Genomic DNA, 23,524 nt, shown 5'->3' on the forward strand with positions numbered 1-23,524 from the left:
TCTTCATTCACGATGACGACCATGATTTCATTTATCATTATTGTGGTTGATGCGTACAAATCTTTAATCCCGTCACACAACTCATAGCTTTGTGTAAAAAAACGTTGAATCAACGCAAGACAGAAGTGAGAGACATTTACTAGACCACAGTGTCTACCATTTTTTGTGAATTTCCAGATTGAGACAAGCTAAACATGTCGTTTTATTGTTGTTGTTTATTAGAGGCCATCTTTTCTGACTTACCAAAGCGAGAAGATGGTACTGTAGCCAATATATGATCAAATATCTTGCAAGTATTCACTGAAACTGATCGATGTTTACGCTTGGTTTACCGTAGGCTATCCAAGAACGCAGGTCTATTTGGTTAGTTTTATGAAAACGGCTGCCAAATAAGTTTATTTGGTATTAGACCACTTAAATGCACTCGAGTACTGATAGTGTCAAAGTACTCCAGAGGAGGCCACTAATTAAATATGCAATTAAAAAGGTGCTATGTTTGCTGAGCCATTAGAAAGAAGTTTTGTGCTAAACTTTTAGAGTAAAACAACTCAGTAAACTTTTTCAATTTTGTATGAACGGAAGTGTTTACAGCCCGGCATCTTGGATTGCTTCGTTTCTTTGGCAAGTTTAGTTTGCAAACACGAACTATCAGTCAGCAAAGAGTACAAAGGCTATCAGTGCAATTTTTATTTGAAAACGTGCATGCTTATGTGACCGACAACAAACACTACAAAGTACAAACAAGACTCAGGCCTATTTAGAACTTCTCAGAATAAATCACAGATTATGATAAGGTTATGACGTAGTCACTACGCTGTGGACCGACACTACGTCGTCAGAGCACGAATATTCACAAATTCTTCCGGTCTGGAAAGAACATCTCGGAAAAGCTCACAGAAACCACATTGAGTGTGGCACTGTCATAATAAGGTAGATATCAGAGCATTTAGATTTGGAGGCAAGAAAAAGCATATCAGAAAGGGAATTGGTCCTTTTTACGTTTTGTTGTACTTTCTCACATTTTTGGCATATTCAAGCTTGAACCAATGTGAAAAAAAAACTGATTTACAGTCTGACCAACAAGTCGAAAGTATTGGCGTTTAAGTTATTATTTTGAAATAAGATGGCAACGCTATCAGTAGTTGTGTAGTTGTGTACTCACCGTGAACATGTGGAATAGTTTGCTTTCAATCTTCAGCAACTTTTAAGCAGTTTTCTTGCTCCTCAGTTGTTTGATAAGGCACAAAGTGCTTTTTTCAGGTCGTACAGCGTTGCATTGCCAATGACAACTTGCTCCATGCATTTGCGCAGGACTGCTTGTAAATTGCAGGCAATCAAAAAAGTGTAGGAAGATTGTCTACAGCCCTTTTTCAACACAGGGGTCAAATTCAAAGTCTCAGCGACAGCAGACTACACGTTTTCATAAAATAACTGATGAAAGATGTTGCTGACACTGTAGTTGAAAATCAATGGTGGACGTGACTGCGTCTATTGCCATAGGACATAGGTGTTGTAAATATTTTCATCAGGGAAAGGAAAAAATTGATGCCCTTAATCAATGCGACTCTCAAATTCATCAATCATGTCGCTAATAACCCTAGTGTATGTTCAAACGATTTGTTGGCTTAGTGCTCTGGTTTAAACATATACTGAAAAGTTTGGGTGTTCATCATGACAATTATCGTTTCTAGCACTAGTTGCAACGTTCATCTGATGAAATTGAAAGTAAAAGCAACAATCAACAGGATGGTTTATTGCTTCACTGACGTTTCGCGCACCATGACAATGCGCATCTTCAGAGCGAATAACATACAAATTAAAATTTCACAAGGTTATATACAGATTGCAGTGCGATTGAAGGCAAGAAAAAATAAAACACACAACATTTTAAAGATTGAACAATAATGTGTGAGCGGTTACTTTCCACGTTAAATTACGTAAAAACTTCTAACAATAAACATAAATTCAAAGCTGCTTCAAATTTATGTTTATTGTTGGAAGTTTTTACGTAATTTAACGTGGAAAGTAACCGCTCACACATCATTGTCCAATCTTTAAAATAATGTGTGTTTTATTTTTTCTTGCCTTCAATCGCACTGCAGTATATAACCTTGTGAAATTTTATTTTGTATGTTATTCGCTCTGAGGATGCGCATTGTCATGGTGCGCGAAACGTCAGTGAAGCAATAAACCATCCTGTTGATTGTTGCTTTTACTTTCAATTTCATCAGATGAACGTTGCAACTAGTGCTAGAAACGGTTATTAGTTATAAGTTAATATAGAAACGTTATTATAAGGTACTTTCTTTGCTATGAGAGGGGCATGCGGCCCTATGGCCGTGGTTGAAAATCACTGGTCTTCAGCAAGATACAGTAGCCTACTTGAATGTAACTGAAACTGTTGAAACTATATTTAAGAAATCAATCACACAAAGACAGCTGTTGGTTACATTTAGTAAAAGAAGTTGACTTGAAGTTTTTCGCAAAAAATGCCTAGTTTCAAATTGAAATCAAGACGTTAGTTCAGCAAAAACGAACCACATTCTGATGATGACTAACAGCGACAGCAGACTACACGTTTTCATAAAAGAAGTGATGAAAGATGTTACTGACACTTACTCAATTGTGATGATAGTTTGCATATTTTATATGAGTGTAGTCAATCACTTCCTGTCTACAGATAGTTTAAAGTTAGTGTTAAAACTTGGAAAATTTTGGTTTGAAAATTTTCACAAGCTGAAAAAGCTCAATCGCAAGTGAAAAATAAAGTGAGATATGGAATGAATATAGTGAATATTCAAACGTAAACAAAGCTATTCATCATCATCAGCGTCAGTCAACTACAGTCAACATCCAATAGGCCATACATTCTTGCCTATTGTCCTCATTGGCATTTTGATTCTAGTCTTGATGTCTAGTAACCTGTGCGTCCTTGCATTGGGTATGACGTCAGTTATGTCTTGTCCTATTCTGGTGTATTGTCGTCAAGAATGTCTGCATTGCAGAGGAAAATTTGAAATTTATTCACTCAAATGATTACAGGTTGAAAATTGCAAAAGTATGTCGACCAACAACGATTGGCGTAAAATTGACAACAAAGTAGTTAGTTTTGTAACAAATTTTGTTGAATCGACAAGCATGACTACGCAGAAATAAGTACATCAGAATTAGGTACATATTTTGTTTATCAAATGTATTTTGAAATTGTTTCCACTTAAAAGTATTTTTTAGATTTTCCTCAAATTGGAAACGATTGCATGCATAAATGCATGCACTGCCGTTCTTGGTTGTTTGAATGTAATATCAACCGTTTTTAACGTTAAAGTGTCCAAGCAAGTAAAAATATATCTTTATATTTAGACATTAGAAAGCGGATGTGAGATTTCGGTATTTTACAATCAAGCTGTGACTCTTTTTCTGAAGAAAATGTCTTGCCTACCCTACATTACTGCACAATGTGTATACTTCACTTTGGAAAAAGCTTAAACTTTCTGTAAACCCTCGATTTTTTTTTGATTTTGCAGAAAAGCAACCTTTAAACGACGATTCACGCACTGGGAGCTTTTCTTCTCTAAATTCTGTTGAAAGCAACCAGAGTTTCGATAAAAAGACGTCAGAAATACCAAACAATGGTAACCAGCTGAAGAAAACAAGATCACCATCTATCAACGTTTTTCCACCTTCACCAAACACAACAAAGTCACTTCCTTCCAAAGAGCCTGTAGTTCCTCCAAAACCAAAAGTGCGTCGTGGCATGCGCGCGAGAGCTTGCACTTTAGGGCAATTAGACGTCACAGAATTTAACCAAACATCTGAAAGCGGCAGTGATGCAAACTTAACTGGAATGCCTTTCGCCCATACTATGACTTCACCAGCCAATGAGAAATTGAGCGTAAGCCAGAAAGCGATGCTCTTCGGAGGTACAAAGAGACTTTCAATTGGGAAAGAAGAAAAAGAGGATTTCTCATCGTGAGTTACTTTCTTATTTTTACCATATTAACTGTAATTGTATTTTTGTAGCTGTATCTATTTATGCTTGGTATGTTCTGCATATCACGGCTTTTATGATTATTAATTTGTCGCCTAAAACATACTATGACAATCATTGCGGTCGCTGCATTGTGTCTCTGCTGCTAGAAATGCAAACCTGTGAGATATACTGTAAGTTTTTCCTATAGCTTGATAAAAAAAAAAGAAAAAAAAGCTTATAGAAATAATTAAATACTTTGTTAGCTAATAATTTCAGCGATTGCAACTTTTCCCTTGTGTTTGGAAGACATGACAACTCACTGTAAATCTTTCCCTCTCTCCTTTACCGTCTTGTCAACCGTAAAGTTGATTGTAATTTCCAATTTACAAAAACTGTCTCATCACATAATAGTCCTATATCGAAAGGCGCTATCTTAATTTTCTTGAGCGAGTCCAAATTATTTTGCATCGCTATACCTGAAACCGGTTTTTGTTTTTATTTAGCATCATAGCTTTTACTTTGAGTCTAAACACACTTTTTCTTTTTTTTTTCACTCTGCTCTATGCAATCTTCTAAGGATCGTCTCCATAGTTCATACAATGAATGATGTGAAAATGCCGCGTGTTTATTTATGTTCTTTTTCAATTTATCATATTTTCATTATTCTACTCCGAAACGGAAATTACCCTTATGATATAAGTACATGCGTAATAAACTGAAACGTCATACTGAATATTACATAAGGTAGACAGTCGTTCAGTCGAGCTTTAACCACTTGGCTCCCACTTCAATCAAGTGCTTTGCGTCATTCGTGCTCTTGAAAAAATTACATTTCGTTACTTTGACACCGTTAAACATTAATTTGACATAAAATCAAAATTGATAAAAAAAACTACTTAGAGCTTACATGTGTTCTTCGTATTGTATAAAACATGTCTCACTTACATTTTTGGTACGTTAGATAGTTTATTTCTAAAAGTAAGCGTTGAATGTGCGTTCAGCTTTGTTGATGTCCATTCGTCAGTGGAGGAGGCTACTTTAAGAGGATCATAGAAAATGATGATCCGCTCAAGATGTAGTGTTTTTACGGTGCAGTCTTGTTGCTTTGTTGCTGGCTTCATCTCTCTTGTTTGTTTATACTATAATATCAGCTGTTTTTGAGAAAGATTTTTGATAATGTTAAAAGCTGTTATGACAGGGCTAGGACGAATACAGATGACAAAAAAGTTTTTCTTGTTTTAATTGCTGTTACTGCCACACGCTGGTGATTGTAAAGCGATTATTTAAAAGCTCGTTTACCGCTAGTCCATTTTTCATGTTTTTTTTGTTATTTTTTGTAAGCAAAAACAATAGACGTTAATTTGTTAAAACGAAATTTTTAGTCATCATCACCCCAAGTCAGCCTATCGCCATTGTCTTCTTTTGTCTATTTTTATCTTTTACTTACCTGATAATCGTCACATACCATTTCAATAAGTGTGCACACAACCTAAAATTTAAAAGGCGATACGCATCTTCGAAAGCTTAATATGTTTTCGATTTTGCGCAAACTTCATAAAGAACAGTTTATTTATGAACAGATAAAAAGCTTTAATTAGTCATGGGCTAAAATATTCCTATCTTTATCATCTTCTGGTCCAAGGTCTGTTTCAAGCCTGAAAGACGAAAGATTACAGATCATTCAATGAACCCTGCAAAACAACTTGTTTTTTGTCAACGCAAGAGTTGCAAAGTGTATTTGAACTCTCATGCAAGAAACCGAGTGCAAATTACAAAATTTGCTGTGGATAGACAACATAAGAGCACCTTAACTTTGTTGAAAACGCAGGGATCAGTAAAAGACTCGTGGAGGGTACTACTGCTCAGGATGTGATGAAATTGCACACGTTTTCGTCCAGGTTATAAGGTTTGATGAGTTAAGCACAATGCAATAAGAAAGTAGTTTAAATCAGCGTAGTAAACGTAATTTTTTTCAACTTGCACATTCATAAAAAAACGTAAAACATTTGAATTTTCCAAGCTCCAAATTTTCTTATCTTTAACGAATGTGAGAGCGTTTAACTTTCTATTCTCGAATAGATTACAAAGTGATGATGTCATGAAATTGCTGTCACGCGTCTGTTTTGATGGTAGTTCATTTTCTAAGAGTGCTAACGGCGGATTAGCGACCGCGACAGTGAAAGGCAGACAAAAGCAATTCACTTTTAGACGTGAGACACATTGTTCGAAAGTATGAGTCTGTTAAGCTTTCGTTTCTAACTCAGTTCAGGCCACCTAGTCATAGCGAGGCAGTGCAATATTTTGAAGTTTAAATCCGGAGAAGTCTTTTCCATATTGGTATCAAAAATAGCATGTACTTATTACCTGATTTTAAACTAATCAGTTTACGACAGACAGATTAGTTTCCCTGTCACTTTGATATGAATGACAGGTGACACTAAGAGAGATGTGGTAACTTTATTGTGGTTGCCACACGTTATTATTTGGTGACACCTAATGCAGACTTGAGGCTCCACGTTTCAAAAATAATAAATCAAGCAGATTTATATTTTTTTAGCAACTCGATTTAGTTTGGAAAAGGGGTAAATAGAATTAAAATTTTGTTTGAACGGTAGAGTGGTGAATCTTTGTTGCTTTTCTTCTGGAGAAATTTTTAATTTTTTGTATAATCTGACTTCTCTTGTTATGGGGAAGTATCTTGTAGTCAAATGGAGATGCTAACTGTGCGGTGGTTTTGCGTAAAATGATTGCTTTGGCAATTTAGAGTGTTACTACACTGCTCGCGTTGTTTTAAAACACTGAGCATCGTAAGTTACCGTTGGAATTGAATTGTTATGTTACATTTGTTGGTTTGTTCAAATGACACCCAAGAACACTTTGATTTAACATTCGCCTGAGGCCGTAAACGAACTGCAGTTCGAGCTAAGTTGTTTTGAACAGTTCGGTTAATAGAAGGCTGTAGTTGGAGGTCTTGTCAGTACTTATCTCAAAACATACCAAACAATCCCAAGGTCAGGTTTTTCAGAATTTTCTTTCGAGATTTTCAAATTCCCGTAATTCGGAAAACAAACGAAGTATTTGTATTTTGCGCATAATTACGATTTCACCACCAAAACTATCAAATTACGACGATGTCTCTCTTTACGTTATCGTTATACCATCAATCTTCTAAACCTAGGATTTTACATTGTGAAAGTGTATTGTTTATATCGGTAAACAGCTTAAAATCGCGTTTCTCAATAAGACAGTGGTTTGATCCACTGTGACTTGTAGACATTGCAAGGCACTGCAGGGCAAGGACTAGTAGGATACAAAATAAATTGTGAAACGTCAACTGACAAACTGATTGTAGAGCAAGTAGCACCAAAACAATTTCTTTGATGAGGCGCTCCCCAGAGTTAGCATGTGGAAAAGAGCCAGAGTTTTGTACTTGATCGACCCATGGGTCGACCAAGTATGGTTCACCGCAATGAGTTGTTTATTTTTTACTGGATTTCCCTTCCAGCAAACCATTTCACCTAACCACTGCAACCGCAGTGCTTGTAGACAGATGGATTTGATAGCTGTTGTTGTTCTGCCTCAGCATCAAAACATCGAACATAGTCAAACTTGCGATCAGATTTTTATCTGAAAGAAATATGCTTTTTGCGTTTGGTTTAACCGAAACAGCTGATAAAATCATGGCACAAGAAAAATAGCTTATCAAGATTCTGTGGCATAAAGTTTCTTGTGCAATCCAGGCAGTCTTGTGATTACGTCTTGGCTTCCACATTTACAGACCTATAGCAAGTGAATTGGGTCTCCTTGTTGTCGGGGTTACTGTATTGATAAGCGTCGAGAATTGAATGACGAAGAAAAAGTTTTGGTGTCGATTTGTGGAGTGAGAATGTAAGTTTCGCGTTACAATCAACGAACGCTTGCAGCTTAGTGGTTTCAAAAATGAGTCGGTCTCAAAGTAACAAAAAAAAAACCTCATCAGATTGTGAGGTTTGCATGTACAACAATACCTAGACTAAAGCAGTAAATATGTGTTCAATATCTATGAGCCAATTGTAAAGAAATACTAGATTATCCTCGTAAAAATTAATTCTTTTCAAAATCAAGCTCTCAACTCGTCAGTTAAAATGTGCATTTAATTGTTTTCTAGTAAAGTTTCTTTTATAATATCAAACATGTGTCTTTAAAAGTATCGGCAAAAGCAGTAATCCTATGTGCCTATAACAATTAGCAAGAATCTTTGCCAAGAAAGAGTAACCAATAAATAATATGCACTGAGGAGCCATAAACAGGCAGCTAGAAAGTTTTATTACAATATTTACTACTTAGGTGTGTCATCACTGTGTAAATATGCATTGACTGAATAGGCGATACCAGACAAAACACTTCGGGTACGAAAATGAAAGATATTTGCATTTTTTACATTACCAGTCTGATTGTAACAGGACTTGGATCATTGTTTGAATATAAGGTTTGAAATTTTATGAAAACAGTTGTTGCTTCAAGAAGAGTGGTACCATAATCTGATTTTAAATCAGAATGGGTTGTGAGGTCCAGGAAACTATTTCGTTTCTTGATGCGGAAGATGGTGAGCGGAACAAAAAAAGGAAAAAATGGAAAGCAAGAAAACAAAATCACTCCTTAAAACTTACGAAGATCACTTGCTTTGGAAATCTTCCATTTTCTTTCAAGAAATCCGACACACGCTGCTCTAACACGTGTTTCAAAATGTGCAGGTAGAATGTCTGTCTGAAAAAAAGAGAAACTTTATTTTTAAATGTAGGCCATTGTATTGGTATTAAAAATGGTAAACCAGCCATTTATTGTAAAATTGGTCTTAAATCGAGTTGAACTGTTTTTAGTTAAAAATAATTAAAACACATCTTAGGAAACAAAGTGATTAAAAGACACCTTCAGACATCTGATGGCAGTTAGGTCTTAAATTTAGAAGTGCTATAATAAAGTTTGAAGTGTAATTGCGTATCTTGTCAACACGGCTGATTGTGTGTTGTGGTTTCTTCATATATCTGCCGCTTTAAATCAATCAAGTCACAATTTTGTATGATTTAAATTTTATATTGAGAATATAAATTAAATTATGACATCATGGCTGTTAAGAGTTTTATCTAGTTAAGTGACAGGGTCCACCTTTCTTGTGGTTCAGTAAGTAGTCTGTTACATAAAATTGGAAGTGCTAAATCTCTGGAGATTGTCTTCAAAGTGATAGTAGTTTCGTGTGGCCTTTTCACACGTGAGCTCCTTGTCTTTTAAAGTGATAACGAACTTACTAATGCTTGTCTGGAAGTATTCTCTACTAGCATGCAAAACCTTGCTTTTTTCCCTTGATTAAATGTCTGCTGTTATTAAACCAATGCATAAGCAAGTTTTATTAGCCGAACCCATAACAAAACTTACTAGGCTCTGCCATGAGCTCTGTAAGAAAAGCTGTGAATTCTCTTTACGTTTAAAGGACCAGGTGCTGATAGGCTTACTAGGATCACGCTAATGGCAGTTGCGTAAATGGAAGCATTAGTCACACTGGACAAACATAGCTAAAACAAGAATATAGGCCAAATGTTGTATGCATGTGTCATAATTATGATTCAAAATATAAGTAGACCCTTTTTTCCAATTTGATTTGCGTGTGGTTCGATTTTCCCATGTCAGTCCCCCTCTTTATCAGTTGGATGAGTTTAAAAAATAGAGTTCTTTGTTTTGAAAAAGGGGTTAAAAATTCTATCATGTGATAGGCTCTTCTTGCTTATGTTGGTGTTTGAGATTTTTGCTCATTGACTTGATGATGTAAAAGTTTTCTTGAAAAACTTGATCTAATGTTTTTTTTTTAACTATTCTAACGGTTTTATTGAAAAAGAATATTCTGTTTTTTTCTCACATTTTTTTTTCTTTAGTTTCATGTTTTTAAGGCTTAGCTCCTGTAGTAAAAGTCTGGTTTGTCGTGTGAAGGTGTTGGTATAACATTCAGATTTAAACCAATATTACCAATAACGCTGAAAATTGAATGAGGCTGTTCACCAGGCATTAAATTAAATGATATGAGATGTTCTACTGGTGCAAATTAAGAAGTCAGTCGTGTCTGATTGACGAAACGTCGGAATAAAAGCAGATTGTCACTGTATACATCTTGTGATAGTTTAGCTTAATTTGCACCAGTAGAACATCTCATATCATTTAATTACCAATAACGTATTCGTTTTTTCCATAATAATAGAAAAGTATCTTGATTTTCAACTTTTTCTAATACGTTTCATAACATTTGATCATAAACAGATCTCATGGCAAAAGTTTGGCAACCTGTTTTTACTCAATACAGTCACACTTAAAGACACTTGTTTTTCTTCTGTGGATGTACTGACGCTATCAATTAAAGGCAATTCGCTTTAATCAGCAAAGCACTCTTTACATCTAAACTACCACTTTTGTGTCCATCACGTAACATAATTGTGAGTTGTCTGATTGAAAATGGCATTTTTTCGGAAGTGTTTTTAACCGTTTTTAATTTTTTCGCGAGAAGACAACATGGTACCGCTGAGGATATTCATTTGAACTAATGGTACCATAATTTTCTTTTTTTGTTACAACTTATTGCTTTTGCTTTTCTAGCAGCAACCAAAACAGTAAACTCAACTTGTACCTAAAAACGTTGTATTTTGCAACTTTACACTTTTTGTTTCTTATAAATTATTTTTTCTGATCAAGTTGATTTTAGATAAACTACTATTTTTAGTAAACTACGTTAGAGTGTGATCACTTAAACTCCAGAATTTTATTTGCTTTTCAAGAAGATGTTTGGTTATATTTGATTGCGTTATTAAGCAGTAACTCAGGTTTGTGCCACATGGACAAGACATCTCTAATTGGCCCATCACATGTTTCATACTATTCTCTAATTTGTGATGCTCATTATAAAAAATCAGCCCCATTATTTACTTGTAACCTAAGCTAGCCAAAGAGTTGGCTCGCTCCTGCATCTACTATAAGTTACATCCCAGGTAATTGATATATTTGAGCATAACAAGATCCAACATTACTACTTTGTTATTGCAGGACACCTGGCTCCCAGTCACCCGCATTTCAGCGCCACCTCGTACGGTCGTTGTCGGATGAATATGGAGACAAACCGGACGACAAGTCTCAAGCAAAGCAAGAAACTTACAACGAGATGATCTACACCCGTCGCTATAACAACAGTGAAATGAAAAATTCTTTTAAGGCTTCTACCCGTCGGAAAGATGCTGAAGAAGAAAACAGTATCGTGAGCGATCTCCAAAAGCAGGCCAAACTTGCCAAAGAGAGGAGGAAAAGAGATAAACCGACAGACTCAGCGGCAACAGGAACCGATGACGATGATGACGAATCACGAAAAAGAAAAGAAAACTTTCCTAATGTTGTTCGAAGACGATCTAAAGATAACATTAAAACTACATCACCTGTTCAATCTCCATTTGCTGTTAGAAAGACTGAAGACACAATTTTTGGGCCAGCGACAAAAGCTCCGCCAACAGGCAACACAATTCTCTCCGAAGAAGCAGAGTTTAAAGGTCGTCGTCGGGCCAGTGCTCTTCAAAGACTCATGGAACAAAACTACTCTTCTTTTGGTTCCCTAACTAGTTTGTCTTCTGGTGGTAGCTTAAAAGCACGTAAACTTTCTGACGAATTAAGCAAAGACATTGTTGTTAGTTCTAAACCCAGATCACAAAGCGTGGTACGGCCGACAAACCTGCCATTCCTTCCACGAGAGAGATCGCATACGGAAGGTTACAAGCCACAAACAACTGACAGCTCCGATGGTCTTCAAAAAAGCGGTAGCATGGGAAAACTTATCACGATTTCAAATGATGAAAGTACTGATGCAGCTAGCCCTCTTACTCCAGACAAACGATCCAGCGGTTATAGTGAAGGCGAATCTTCCTCCGCATCCGATGTCCTGGCTAGACCGACAAAGCCGTTGAAACCGTCGGCACCACCTCCTCCTCCTCCACCCACTATCAACAACACAATATCATCATCTTCCGTAGACGAAAAAAGTCTCAGCGACATTGATCAAGGTGAAACGACTTCTTTGTCATCTGAAGATTCTATTAGCAACCAAGTGGAGCGCTCCACAAGGCTGACGGACTTAAATCTTTTAGAAGAATACGATAAAATTGCAAAAGAAGTCAGCGGAGGTGAAGAGGCTACTGACTCCGTTGCGACTCCTGTTTCACAAGACTGTTCTACAGAATCGGTTGATTCCGGGTTCAGAAACTCTCTTGAAGTTCCTTCAGAAAATCGTAGAACAAACAGTTGGAGTGATTTTGATAACAGTGACGAAGATGATGGTTTGCTTGAAACTCCGAACAAGCAACACGTTGATATACCGCGCACTCCAAGCCCAAGTATTTCGGTGAGTAGTTTTTCAAGCTATTTTTTGAGTAGTTTTTACTTGTTCATCAGTGAGTTTTATAATCGTTTGAGCTAAAGTTCCTTATTACACAAACAACGTATGTACATGATTTTAACCACGTGCGTTGTTCTAACGTTTTTAGCTTGCTAGTAGCGGATATGGAAGTTTTTAAATTGGATTATTTTTTGTCCATGGTTAATGACAAAATTTTATTCAAACAAAGTTTACTTACTCGAAACTGAACATACGGCATAAGGTTGCAAAGTGACTGAGCGGTGAATTTGTTTGGCGTTCACCAAGGCTCTTTTAGATGTCCTATGTGAACGCGTGGCTGTGGTTCATGTCAACATTTTAATTACTTATCTAATCGAAAGACAAAAATTGTCTTCCTAATCTTCCTACGCTTTTGATGCATATCTTTCTCTACACGTTTTTGTCTAGACTTGATAAACTATAACTGTTCTGTTTATTAACCAGCATTACCATAACAAACTCAAAATTCAACGCTAATTTACATTAGTGAGTGTTGAGTTGTCATTCAAAGGGATTGCGTAGGATTGTTGTTAAGCTATTAGCCGATTTGTTAGGATTGAATCAATGCATAGTGATGTAATCGTGATGCCTTTAACATTGTTTTCTGAATCATCTCATGTGGTCTTATCAATGTACTCGAAGTAGGTCTTATTGATTAAAATCCCAACAAAGCATTTAGGATAAATCTGTAAGTATGAGTTATCTGTGTATAAAGTATCGATAAAATCTCGTGTTTTTTCTTAGCTGAAAGAGCCAAATGAAGTAAAACTACACAACATTGCCAAAGAGTTGCTTTCGACAGAGAAATCTTACGTTGCCGTTCTCCATCTTATAGATCAAGTATGTGTCTCTAAAATGAGCGTTGTCCTACCATGGTCCACCCATACGATAATTTAACTTAAAAGTCTTACCCATACGATAATTTAACTTTAAAAATAAAATACTGTAGATAGATTGTAGCAGTTACAAGCATGGTTCAGAGTGCTCCACACTTCATTACTGATACAATATCAATAATTGTGGAACAAGAAATGTTCAAGCTTTATTTTCAAAGCAGTCATCAGGCACAAAATTATTCAAGTACAACATAGCTTTTGCGGATATAAAGAGTGGTCATCTGTCCCTTCTCTAAGAACACAAGACTTGCTGTTGGCTTTTATTACTCCAATTGTTTCTTGTTTGTAGAATAATCATTCGCGTCATGGCAAACATTGAAGTTTGATTGAGACCACTGGCCAAACTTCTGAAGAAAAACATATGTAACAAGAGGCCCAGTTTTTAGATTTTAATTGACCAGAAGGCGTACTGTCAGTTATACAGTATACCTGATTTGGATGGTGCGTATTGACTACAAAGATTTTGTTTCTTCCTAACAATGATTTTGTGTCTGCAGGTATTTCATAAGCAAGTTCTCGAAGCAGCAATTTCTAAACACATCATGCCAGAACAAGTTGTGAATAGTATCTTCTGCCACGTTCCAGCCATTTATCAATTTCACAGCAGTTTTCTGCTTCCGCAGTTAACAGAGCAATTGCAAAACTGGTGAGTGAAATAAGATAGTGATCACACATGATTTGCGTTTTACGCTCTTTTGAAAACGATACTGCTATAGTTATCTTTCCAGCAGCAATCCTAGCTGCCATGTAGGTTGCTGCCAAACTCGTAGCAAAAGAAAAAATGAAAACGCTGATGGCGAACTGAAGCCACCCTGTCAAAGTTAAGACTTGCGTGCAGTTAGGCACTATCGACGTCTAAGACAAATCTAACTTTTGAGTGAGAATTTCATCACTAAGCAAAAGGCGTGTACATGTAGCTGCAGTATAGCGGCCGTTAACATTTAAAACACAAAACAATTATTCAGTCCGTCTTGACGTAGAGAAACAAGTGCAACGATACACAACTTTAATAATTATTAATATTTCTCTATTATCCAGATTTTTACAGGACTCCAATCTATTTCAAGCACAGTTGCATTTTAAATTTGGTTTTCTTGTAAGTCAAAACTTGAACTTTGTGGTGGCGACTATCTTTCTGTCATGTTTAGTTTTCATCAAAGGCTGTTTATGACCGTTGACATGCAGCTCCGCTTATGGCCAAAGTTATTGATTATGTTTAACATGGATGATATTTTATTACTGTGTTTTCTCAATGTCTAGTTAATGGTTAACTTCAACAGCACCTGACACGAGTTTGACCTCAGTGGCGTATGAGCTCCGTCTGTAACGCCATCATCGTAGCATAACTATAGGTTTCACCTGACAAGCAATGTGTTCACGAGCATTAACGTTAACAACCCATACTTAAAGCTGTTTAAGAATTTTTGTCTGACGTCAACACTTTCAATTAGTCATATCTTGATGCAAAAGATTATACTTTACAAGTCTGGATGGCGCATTGCTGTCATTTACCTTTGATTTTTTGGACTTGAACGTCGAAACTACCGAAGGAATACAAGCTGTAAATAAAAATTTCTTATTGCAGGGAAACCAACCCTAGAATAGGAGATATTATGACAAAAGCTGCCCCATTTTTGAAAATGTACAGTCTTTACGTACAAAATTTCGACGAAGCCATGAACACGATCAAATTGTGGTCTGAAAAGTCGAATGCATTCGCTACAATCATGAAAAACATTCAACGCACGCCGGAATGCAATTTTCTTACACTCCAGGTAAGAAAGTGGAAAAGCTACCCAGCCAGCAACTTGATCTTTTTTACATTGACTCAACGTCTGTAAACGTTGGAAATGCTGTTGGACATATTTTTAAAGTTCTAGGCATTTTTTGCAGCAAAAGATCATATCTTAATGTTCGGTTCTTTGTAATGGAGATGTTGTGGTTTGATAAACATTCTATTTTTGTTTGCGATGCATGTGCAATTACCTTCCGATAACAACGCAGAAAGATCACCCGATTGATAGTTTGTGTTAAAAGATTTTATCGGTATGCTATTTCCAAAATCAAAAAGTCTGATTTTGATATGATTTTAAGAAGCTGGTAATGGAAAGTTTGGGTTGAAGTTATTCTACTGTATTTCGGACTAAAACTGCAATAAAGATAAGAACCAACAAGTGGTTATATCTGTTTGAGAGTGTCCAGTTTGCATTCAATGCAAGCACACACGTCTGCTTGAAGTGACAGCTATCTGCATGACTGCATTGAAAACTAGCTGGTATTGTTTCCTGTACGGCTGATTCAAACTATTCGGGGTTGTGTTTTGATTATGACTGATTTGCATTCGAATCAGAATTAAAAAATTGCTTCAACTCTTGTCGCATTGTTTGATAGCTGCCTAGCTAGCAAACAATCTCTTTTAAATTGATTTAACGTCTGCAGACGTTAAATCAATGCCAAAAAGACATTGTTTGCTGACAAGATGATGTAATGTCTCACCCAAGATGACGTGTTTTTTTCACGTGCTTTAATGAAGTTAATTGAAGTAATGTTAAAACTTGAATTAATTGTTGTTGGAAATATTTTTATGATGATGACGAAGTGTTTCAAGGATTTTTCTGCCAATCGATTGGGGCTTTTCGAAATATGATCAAAATACATATCGAAATAGTTTATTTCGTTTTTTTCATGAAGACTTTTCCTTCATTTTGGCTTAAAAAATATTTGGAAAAAGATGGCTGAAATGTGACAACGTTAGGCCATTAAGGTGTTTCTGCTACTGATGGATAAGTTTGTGTCGCTTCAAACTTCTCATTAAGAGTGTTTTTTCAGCATCACATGTTGTCTCCTGTCCAACGAGTTCCAAGATATCGCCTTCTTCTCGAAGATTATGTGAAGAGACTTCCAGAAGATGCCGACGATAGAAATGAAGCCGAAACTGCCCTGAAACTAATCACAGTCGCAGCAACTCACTCTAACGAGACAATGAAAAAAATTGTAAGTAAAGATTCTGTAGTAGAAATCGCTGGTTCCCAGACAGCGAAAGCCGTTATTGGCAAAGGAATGTTGTCATGCTTGCCATTCCTTTGTATATTGCTCGTGACATGTTGCTAGTTGGGTCAGATGGTGCTCTGTGCCAATGCGTAACAAAGGTTGGGTTGACACATCTCACGCAAGCTGCATGAATTTCCCATCATCATGCCCGTTTTGTTCCTGGAAAGGATCAATTCCTCTTAAACAAATTTTGCTTCCTATACTTGAACAAAATTTTTACCTTTGTGGTAACTAAAGAACAAAATATTTGTCTCACAAACTTGAATAATGTTTCGTGTTATTTATTTGGTAATGGAATACTTATACTTCTACACTTCCATGTTAAAGAATTTTATATATTACATCTGACGTTTTGCCCATGGTATCAACACCCATCCTCAGAGAAAGTTAGGTAGGCTGCAAACACGCTTTACTTTGGTATCAACCTTGGTAACAACGATGACTTTGCATTATTAAAATTTTGATGTTGTTGCTTTGCAGGAAAAGTTTCACAAACTTGTCAACGTTTTTAATGGTCTGGTTGACGTAAACTTTGATATTGTCGACGTCACAAGGGAACTTTTGAAGGAAGGGAAAATTATTAAAATTTCCGCAAGAAATGGAGAAAAATATGAAAGATATTTATACTTGGTAAGGGATTAGCCTGCACTGCACAAAACTTTTATGGTCAAGACTTGCATCGATTATGAGTTAAGAGTTATTTTTCTTTAGCTGTTTCTCGATTTTTAATCGTATATTTTCATTCATTCCTGTTCCTTCTAACAATGTTTTGATGTTTACATTATTTTATTAGTACAGTAGTATTTAAAAAGTATGAAAACCAGACAATATAAATTTCTCGACCATGTAATAAGAAAGCAAAAACTGGAGCATCTCTCTTTAACTGGTAAAATTTTTGGAAAGCGGGCACCTGGCAGACAAAGACAAACACATCTGGAACAATTTAACGACAAAACAGAAACAATCATCCATGCAACATATAATAGGAGCATTTGGTCTAATTATTCATCTAAGGCCGTCGATGCCTGGTTCAGGCAAGGCAATTGAAGAAGTATTTCTTTCAACTCTGGTATGGCATCTAGCGGTTTAATTTTTAATGGAAAACTTACACAACTGGCGCATTTTACTTTCTAGTTCAGCGACATGCTATTGTGTTGCACTCCTTTGAGAAGACTCCAAGGGAAATCATACAAAGTGACAGCTAAAATAGATTTAGATGGAATGAAGATATCAGGAATTAAAAATCCCACTGTCTCTCACGTTTTTTGTGTGAATGGATTGCAAAAATCAATGGAATTCGCTTCCAAGTAAGTTTGGGGTAATCCAACTCAAGTTACAGAAAACAGATTAAAAAATGCATAAGTTAACATGGTGTTTGTAAATGTTTGTAAACAGTAATTTTCTAGATTCAACTTGATACAGCTGAAAGTGAACTTCGTGAACAACGCTTCATGAAAATGCATGATTATTTGTTGCATCATGAATCAAACCGAGTCACAAGCTAAGTCAAATCTTTGATCAGTTACAGACGACAAAGATGAAAGCATCTTTTTTCTCGTTTACAGCACTGCAGAAGATAAGGACAGCTGGATAAAAGCGGTTTCAACTGCAATTGACGAACACAAGGATCGGTTGAAAACTTTCAAGAGAGGAGAATCTGTTCAGGAGGATTTCATCTCCCCAGTGTCCGGGCAACCTCCAAGTCCAATACCTCCTCCATCGCCAAGTCATCAGAGCAAACAACCCTTGATCGATATTGCAGATGCAGATCTTGGGACAAGAGCTCCTAGATGGATCAAAGATCACGAGGTTACAATGTGCATGTGCTGCTCCAAAGCTTTCAATAAGTTGTTGAGGAGGAGACACCACTGCCGAGCTTGTGGAAGGGTAAGATTTTTTTCATGCAAAATTGTGAAATATTGCATTGAATCTGCGTCATAAATTTAAATTTTTTGTCAAAAATTACACACGATTGTGTTGATAATTTTGAAATTTATCAACGGTATAAGTGTGTGCCATGGTTTGCTTGAACATCGAGTTGGATTAACCGCAACGTTATTAGTTACTGCAAGTTTAATAAAAGCTGTGTTTAAACGTTGGCTGAAATGCTTATGTTGGATTGACATTGGTTGTAAGAAATACGTCTATTATGTGACCGTGGGGTGTTTATCCAAAAGTTGGTTGCAAGGAAGGTATAAAAATTAATTGAAGTAAAGTGCAGTGACCAGGTGAATGAATACATGGCGTTATTATGTTCATCTTCAAAGAGGTAGCTGACACAAAAAAAACTTTGACAACGTTATCTACAACGTTTCCCCACTGCAACTAAAGCGCTTCATTTACAGGTGGTATGTTCAGAATGCTCAGAACACAAGATTCTTCTACAGTACGATCTTGCTAAACCATTAAAAGTATGCTCCACTTGTCACGATGTTTTGACCGGGAGACACCAGTTCGACTCCACAGATGGAGAAAAGAAAGGTGTTTTAGAAGTAAGTATTAATGTCTGACACGTGTTTTAAAAAGCTAGAGGAAACTTAAAATAATTATTTCAGTAGAATATTCGGTATCAGATGGTTCATGTACAACAAATGGACGAATACTTTGTACCTCATCAGGTACAAAGTATTGTCCATGTGAAATCTGTAACGTCAACTACTCTTCTTGACAAGTTTGGCGATTGGAACTGAAATATGTCCAAGATTGGAAATGTCTGGCTTGGCATAGCCATTCTTGGCTATGTTTTAACAACGACAGCTCTGATGACATGGTGGAAACTTAAAGCAAAGAAGGCCGATCCATTCTTATCGGTTTGATCAAAAACGTTTCCAGGTCTTAGTCGAGGTTCAAAATCTCAAAACAATTTGATTTGAGCATACAGATAGCCTATCTCCTATTCGTGGATTTCAACGGAAACTCGAGAAATCGCAAAACTTCTCATTTATTATCACGCCTACTTTTCTAATATAGACCAAGCAGCTATTATTGTAAACGGTTTGATTTGGCTTTGAATCTTTATCTTCGGACTGACAAAGTCTTTGATAGGTTATTCCTATTACTATAGTTTCGCATAGGCTACTTGTAGAGGCTTTTGACGCAGGGCCAGTTGTTACCGAGATTGGCAGAGTGAAGTTTCCGATTGATGAAGTGTTGTTGCCGGAGAATTATTCCATCCACTATAGGTACCGCTGAATGAGAGCAGTTTTGAAATGCGTTGCTCAAGCGCACACTCCGAGAGCCGAACCAACGCCGAGTGACCTTGAGTCGAGCGCTTAACCACTGAGCTAACGAGGCGAAATAGGAGCAATGTTTCATTCGGTGTTTCAATTGATGATTTATGAGAAACTACGTTTCTGATAGTAAAGTTACCTTTTTGAAAACAGGTTGAAGCTGATGCGGTATCTGAGAATAGCGTCATAGCTGACTATCTGTACTTTACTGAGAACGAAAAAAAGAGAACATGGACAAAGACTTGGTGCGTTATTCCAAAGGACGAACTTTGTCTCTATTTCTATGGAGCTCACCAGGTAAGTTAACAAATAAAATCACGTTCAGCAGAGTACGTAGTTTTGTGGCATAAATAAATTATTCCACGACCAGTGTAATTATGCCCAAGTACAAACAAATGGAGAGAATAGTCTATCCATTTAATTCGCTATGGGTCATTGCAATTAAGCCTGTCATTTTACCTCTTTAAAACCCCTTTTCATCTTTCTAACAACTCCCTACTTTTAATGTCTTGCGTTGTATTACTACATTTATTACTAGATTGTATTATTACTAGATATAGCAAGGTTTACTTTACTAAGTCGGCAGCAGTGGCCGAGTGGTTAGCGCGTTGGGCTCGCAGTCGAGAGCCTGCATGTTCGACTCCAGCCACCCGCACTTGCTGTTGTTTCTCTGGGCAAGAAACTTTACGATAATTGCCTCTACCCAGTGATCGATTTCGAGTAATGGGTAGTCCCAAATTTCAGTCATAAGTAGAGTAGACAACCGGAAACAGACATTGCAGTCGGTTGCAGCGTGGGTCAGGTGTACGTCGGAAGGCGTACACCGATGCATAGCGCTCAAGTTCGCTTTCCCGCAATGCAGGATAAAGATAATAAAAAAATAAAATAAAAAAATATTCTTCTGAAGCATTGCTGAAGCTTTCAAAAGTAAGATGCTGGATTTAGCGCGCTCTAACGAATAACTACTTTTTTTAGATGCAACCACACGGTAGCGTAGCCGAGAACATGGTAACTGTATGTCTCGACACCATGATAGGCTACCAAAAAAATTATTTTAGTTACATTTTTTAAAGTGGTTGGTACCTGTACCAACCGCTACCACTGCTCCATTAGATATATATTCAAACCACGCCACTGCCCCAGAAGATTAATATTTAAACGTTTTGTTTGTTTCACAGGATGTTCGTGCCCAGATGACTATGCCTCTGCCTGGATTTGAGGTCATTGATATTTTCTTCACTGAACACAAGTTTTGCTTTAAGTTGAAGCAAGCCCGAAAGGTTTTCTTGTTTGCTGGAAATGATAAGGACTGCATAGACCGGTGGAAGTACGCGTTAGCCCAAGGAAGTAAAGGTGAAGATTTGACCAGAGAAGACGTGTATCGTCTTGGAAGAGCCCCCGAAAAAGGGGAATCCGCATGCGAAGAGTCGGAGGAGAGCCAAGAAAATGAAGTGATGGAGGAAAAAGGAATAGAAGAAGAAACGGAAGAAAAAGAGGAAGAAGATGTGCAGGTCACGACGCAGGACAAACAGGAACAAGCTGATGAGACAACAAACAAAATCAACGACAATTGCACGGAAACGCCACAGGAAGAACCACATTATGTTGTCGTTGAAGGGGAAAATTTCACTGAACCTATTTATGCGGAAATATCGTGATATTCGGTTTAATAAAGTTTTTCTATAGAATGACGTTTTAAAATTAACCAGCCGGCAATAGCTTTACTTTAAGTTTTGTTTCCAGAGAAAAATCTATGCTAGTGGGGAGCTTCTGCCGATGTTTTAAATACAAATACTCTACTTTAAACACAAACTTAGCGACGGTGTGACGTTTGGCTTCGATCACCGTTTGCGCACAACGGCAGGTTGGATAAATGTTACTTTCTTGGTGATGTGACTTGCATTTTCCACTTCTTTCCATCCTGATTGCGTCATAATCTAACCAACAGTTGTACAATGCATTGTTTTGACAATTACATTTACTTTGCTTGTTTGTTAATATATGGCGCTGTTGAAACAAAATAAACTGACTACCTTGACTTAACTCTACGCATAATTCCTGCCATCCTGATAAATGCTATGTCAAAAGACATGCAATCAAATATGGCGCTTTTACGACAATCTATGTTGTCCCAACATCAGTGTTTTGTATTATTTGGGCAAAGTCGTGTTCTTTGATACCTTACAGAGAAATTTAGTGTTTTTTAATGTTATTTGTTCTTGTGAAATGACGAAACGCAAAACCAATGACTTCATTTTGAAACTCTTTAGTCATTAAATCAATTGTCAGCTGCCGTTAAACCAATGCAAAAAAGGTTGGTTTGCTGGTTTGGTTTATGCTGTTGGTGATGTTCAGGAAGATTTTTGTTTTCTGTTTTATTAAGATTATTAATAATTTTACACATGATGTAATTGCACTTTCAGTTGTTAATCTGTACAAGTTTGTCTTCTTCTTTTTTTATACAGCTCTTTATTATCTTCCACATACAAAGCTCATTGTGTAGTCTGCTGACTCCTCTATAGTCTTTTCATATGCATTTCCATTCGTAGTTTTTTTTTCTTGCTTAAACGTTGTAGAAACGTTTTATTATTTTAAAGACGTTACAGTGGATAAATAATGGATAAATAATTTTAAAGACGTTACAGTGGATAAATTTGAACAACGCAGAAGTCGTTTAGTTTTGCTTCATGTTGTCTCGACTGTTTCCAATGTTTTTAAATTGTCCGTTGTAAGCATACAACGTGTCGTTCTCCTGTGATGTAGGAATTTCGTTTGTGGACTGCCTTAAGACATCAATTTTTGTTGAAAAACATGGCAATCAGAACATTCACCTGTCTAGTTAATGGCCAGTAAAAACCAGTCATAACAGAAAAACTTGACTGCTTTTAAAGCTAACTGCGTCATTTTAATCACAGCTTGTTTTGTTGCAACTCAAGCTCCTTGACAAAATCAATTCACAAGTTTAAACTAAATAAGAATAAAGCTTTGGTAGAGAACTTGCTTTGATGAACCATAGACAAACAAAACAAAGTGTCCTTAGCGGGTTGAACATGTTGTATTGCACAAAGATATAACATAATTAGTATTTTTTTAGATAAACCATAATTAGATAATTTTTTTAATTATGATATATCTTTGTGTAATACCGGTACAACATGTTAAACCCGCTAAGGTTAGGCTACTTTGTTTTGTTTGTCTATGGCTCAATAAATAATAACAACAAATATTACGTTTTTCTGTTTGACGCTGGCATAATTTTGTTTTCAGTGGACCTACTTGAATCTGCGAAAATGTCATGCACAATTATTGGACAGTGCAATATTTGACTTTAATGCGTTTGTATTTTTTTCATGACAATTTTCAACCAGAAAAAGTCGCCTTTTCTCTACCGTTTCAACGTCTGACACACGTCTAGCAACGTTGAAACGTGTAAAACAGTCATCTTTTGCTATTAAGATTTACTGGGCTACTGAGGATAAAACTACGTCATCGTTACACGAAAAGGTATTGTTTTGAAAACACTTTTCTACGTTAAGTTTTACAGTATTTGGAGTTTTCAGTGTTTTGGTATCCCTTGCTGAAAAGTAACTAGCAACTCACATCTGTTCTTCTTTCTATCAACAAAAGACGTTGTATTTACGTAATATGCTTACCCCTTGTCTTCATTTTGTGATCACTGTTGCGTCATCAGCTCAATTATTGTTTGATAATAAATTATTAAAGAGATCTCCGGTGGTCTTGGTGATGTCAGCGTCCAAGGCGCGATAGAGACAACATAACCCAGCATGTGAAATTGGTTCATTTTACATTGATTCAACGACTGCAGACGAAGAACCAATTTACAAACGAGCAATTTTGCTAGCGGGTGTGTGGCAACGCAACCAGGTTGAACTTTTACCGCTATGCAGCGCGAGAGAGAGCATGTCCTGTTGACACTAATTGT

At 36.6% G+C, this 23,524-nt stretch overlaps 1 protein-coding gene and 1 non-coding gene across 2 annotated transcripts; one reads left to right on the forward strand and one right to left on the reverse strand.

The window, feature by feature from the left end:
* Nucleotides 1–3,752: 3,752 nt before the first annotated feature.
* Nucleotides 3,753–23,309, forward strand: LOC145764594 (uncharacterized). Its single transcript, XM_082576223.1, has 12 exons — nucleotides 3,753–3,969; nucleotides 11,033–12,371; nucleotides 13,149–13,244; nucleotides 13,798–13,946; nucleotides 14,886–15,075; nucleotides 16,130–16,294; nucleotides 16,832–16,981; nucleotides 17,486–17,658; nucleotides 17,917–18,238; nucleotides 18,697–18,843; nucleotides 19,735–19,878; nucleotides 20,760–23,309. The coding sequence occupies exons 1-12, from the start codon at nucleotides 3,755–3,757 to the stop codon at nucleotides 21,237–21,239; spliced, it is 3,570 nt and encodes a 1,189-aa protein (XP_082432349.1). The 5' UTR covers nucleotides 3,753–3,754; the 3' UTR covers nucleotides 21,240–23,309.
* LOC145765754 (small nucleolar RNA U13) lies at nucleotides 16,415–16,521 on the reverse strand. The gene has a single exon (XR_014288630.1). It is a non-coding gene; the product is annotated as a small nucleolar RNA U13 (small nucleolar RNA).
* Nucleotides 23,310–23,524: the final 215 nt, after the last annotated feature.

This window comes from Aplidium turbinatum, chromosome 2 (assembly GCF_918807975.1).
Source record: "Aplidium turbinatum chromosome 2, kaAplTurb1.1, whole genome shotgun sequence".
Lineage (NCBI taxonomy): Eukaryota > Metazoa > Chordata > Ascidiacea > Aplousobranchia > Polyclinidae > Aplidium > Aplidium turbinatum.

Excerpts from the sequence above, each read along its gene's own strand:
- LOC145764594 (XM_082576223.1), top strand. The coding sequence starts at position 3,755 with ATGCGCGCGAGAGCTTGCACTTTAGGGCAATTAGACGTCACAGAATTT. Across the intron at positions 13,947-14,885 it reads ACAGAGCAATTGCAAAACTG|GGAAACCAACCCTAGAATAG; the intron begins GTGAGTGAAATA and ends TTCTTATTGCAG. Across the intron at positions 18,844-19,734 it reads AAAAGAAAGGTGTTTTAGAA|GTTGAAGCTGATGCGGTATC; the intron begins GTAAGTATTAAT and ends TTTTGAAAACAG.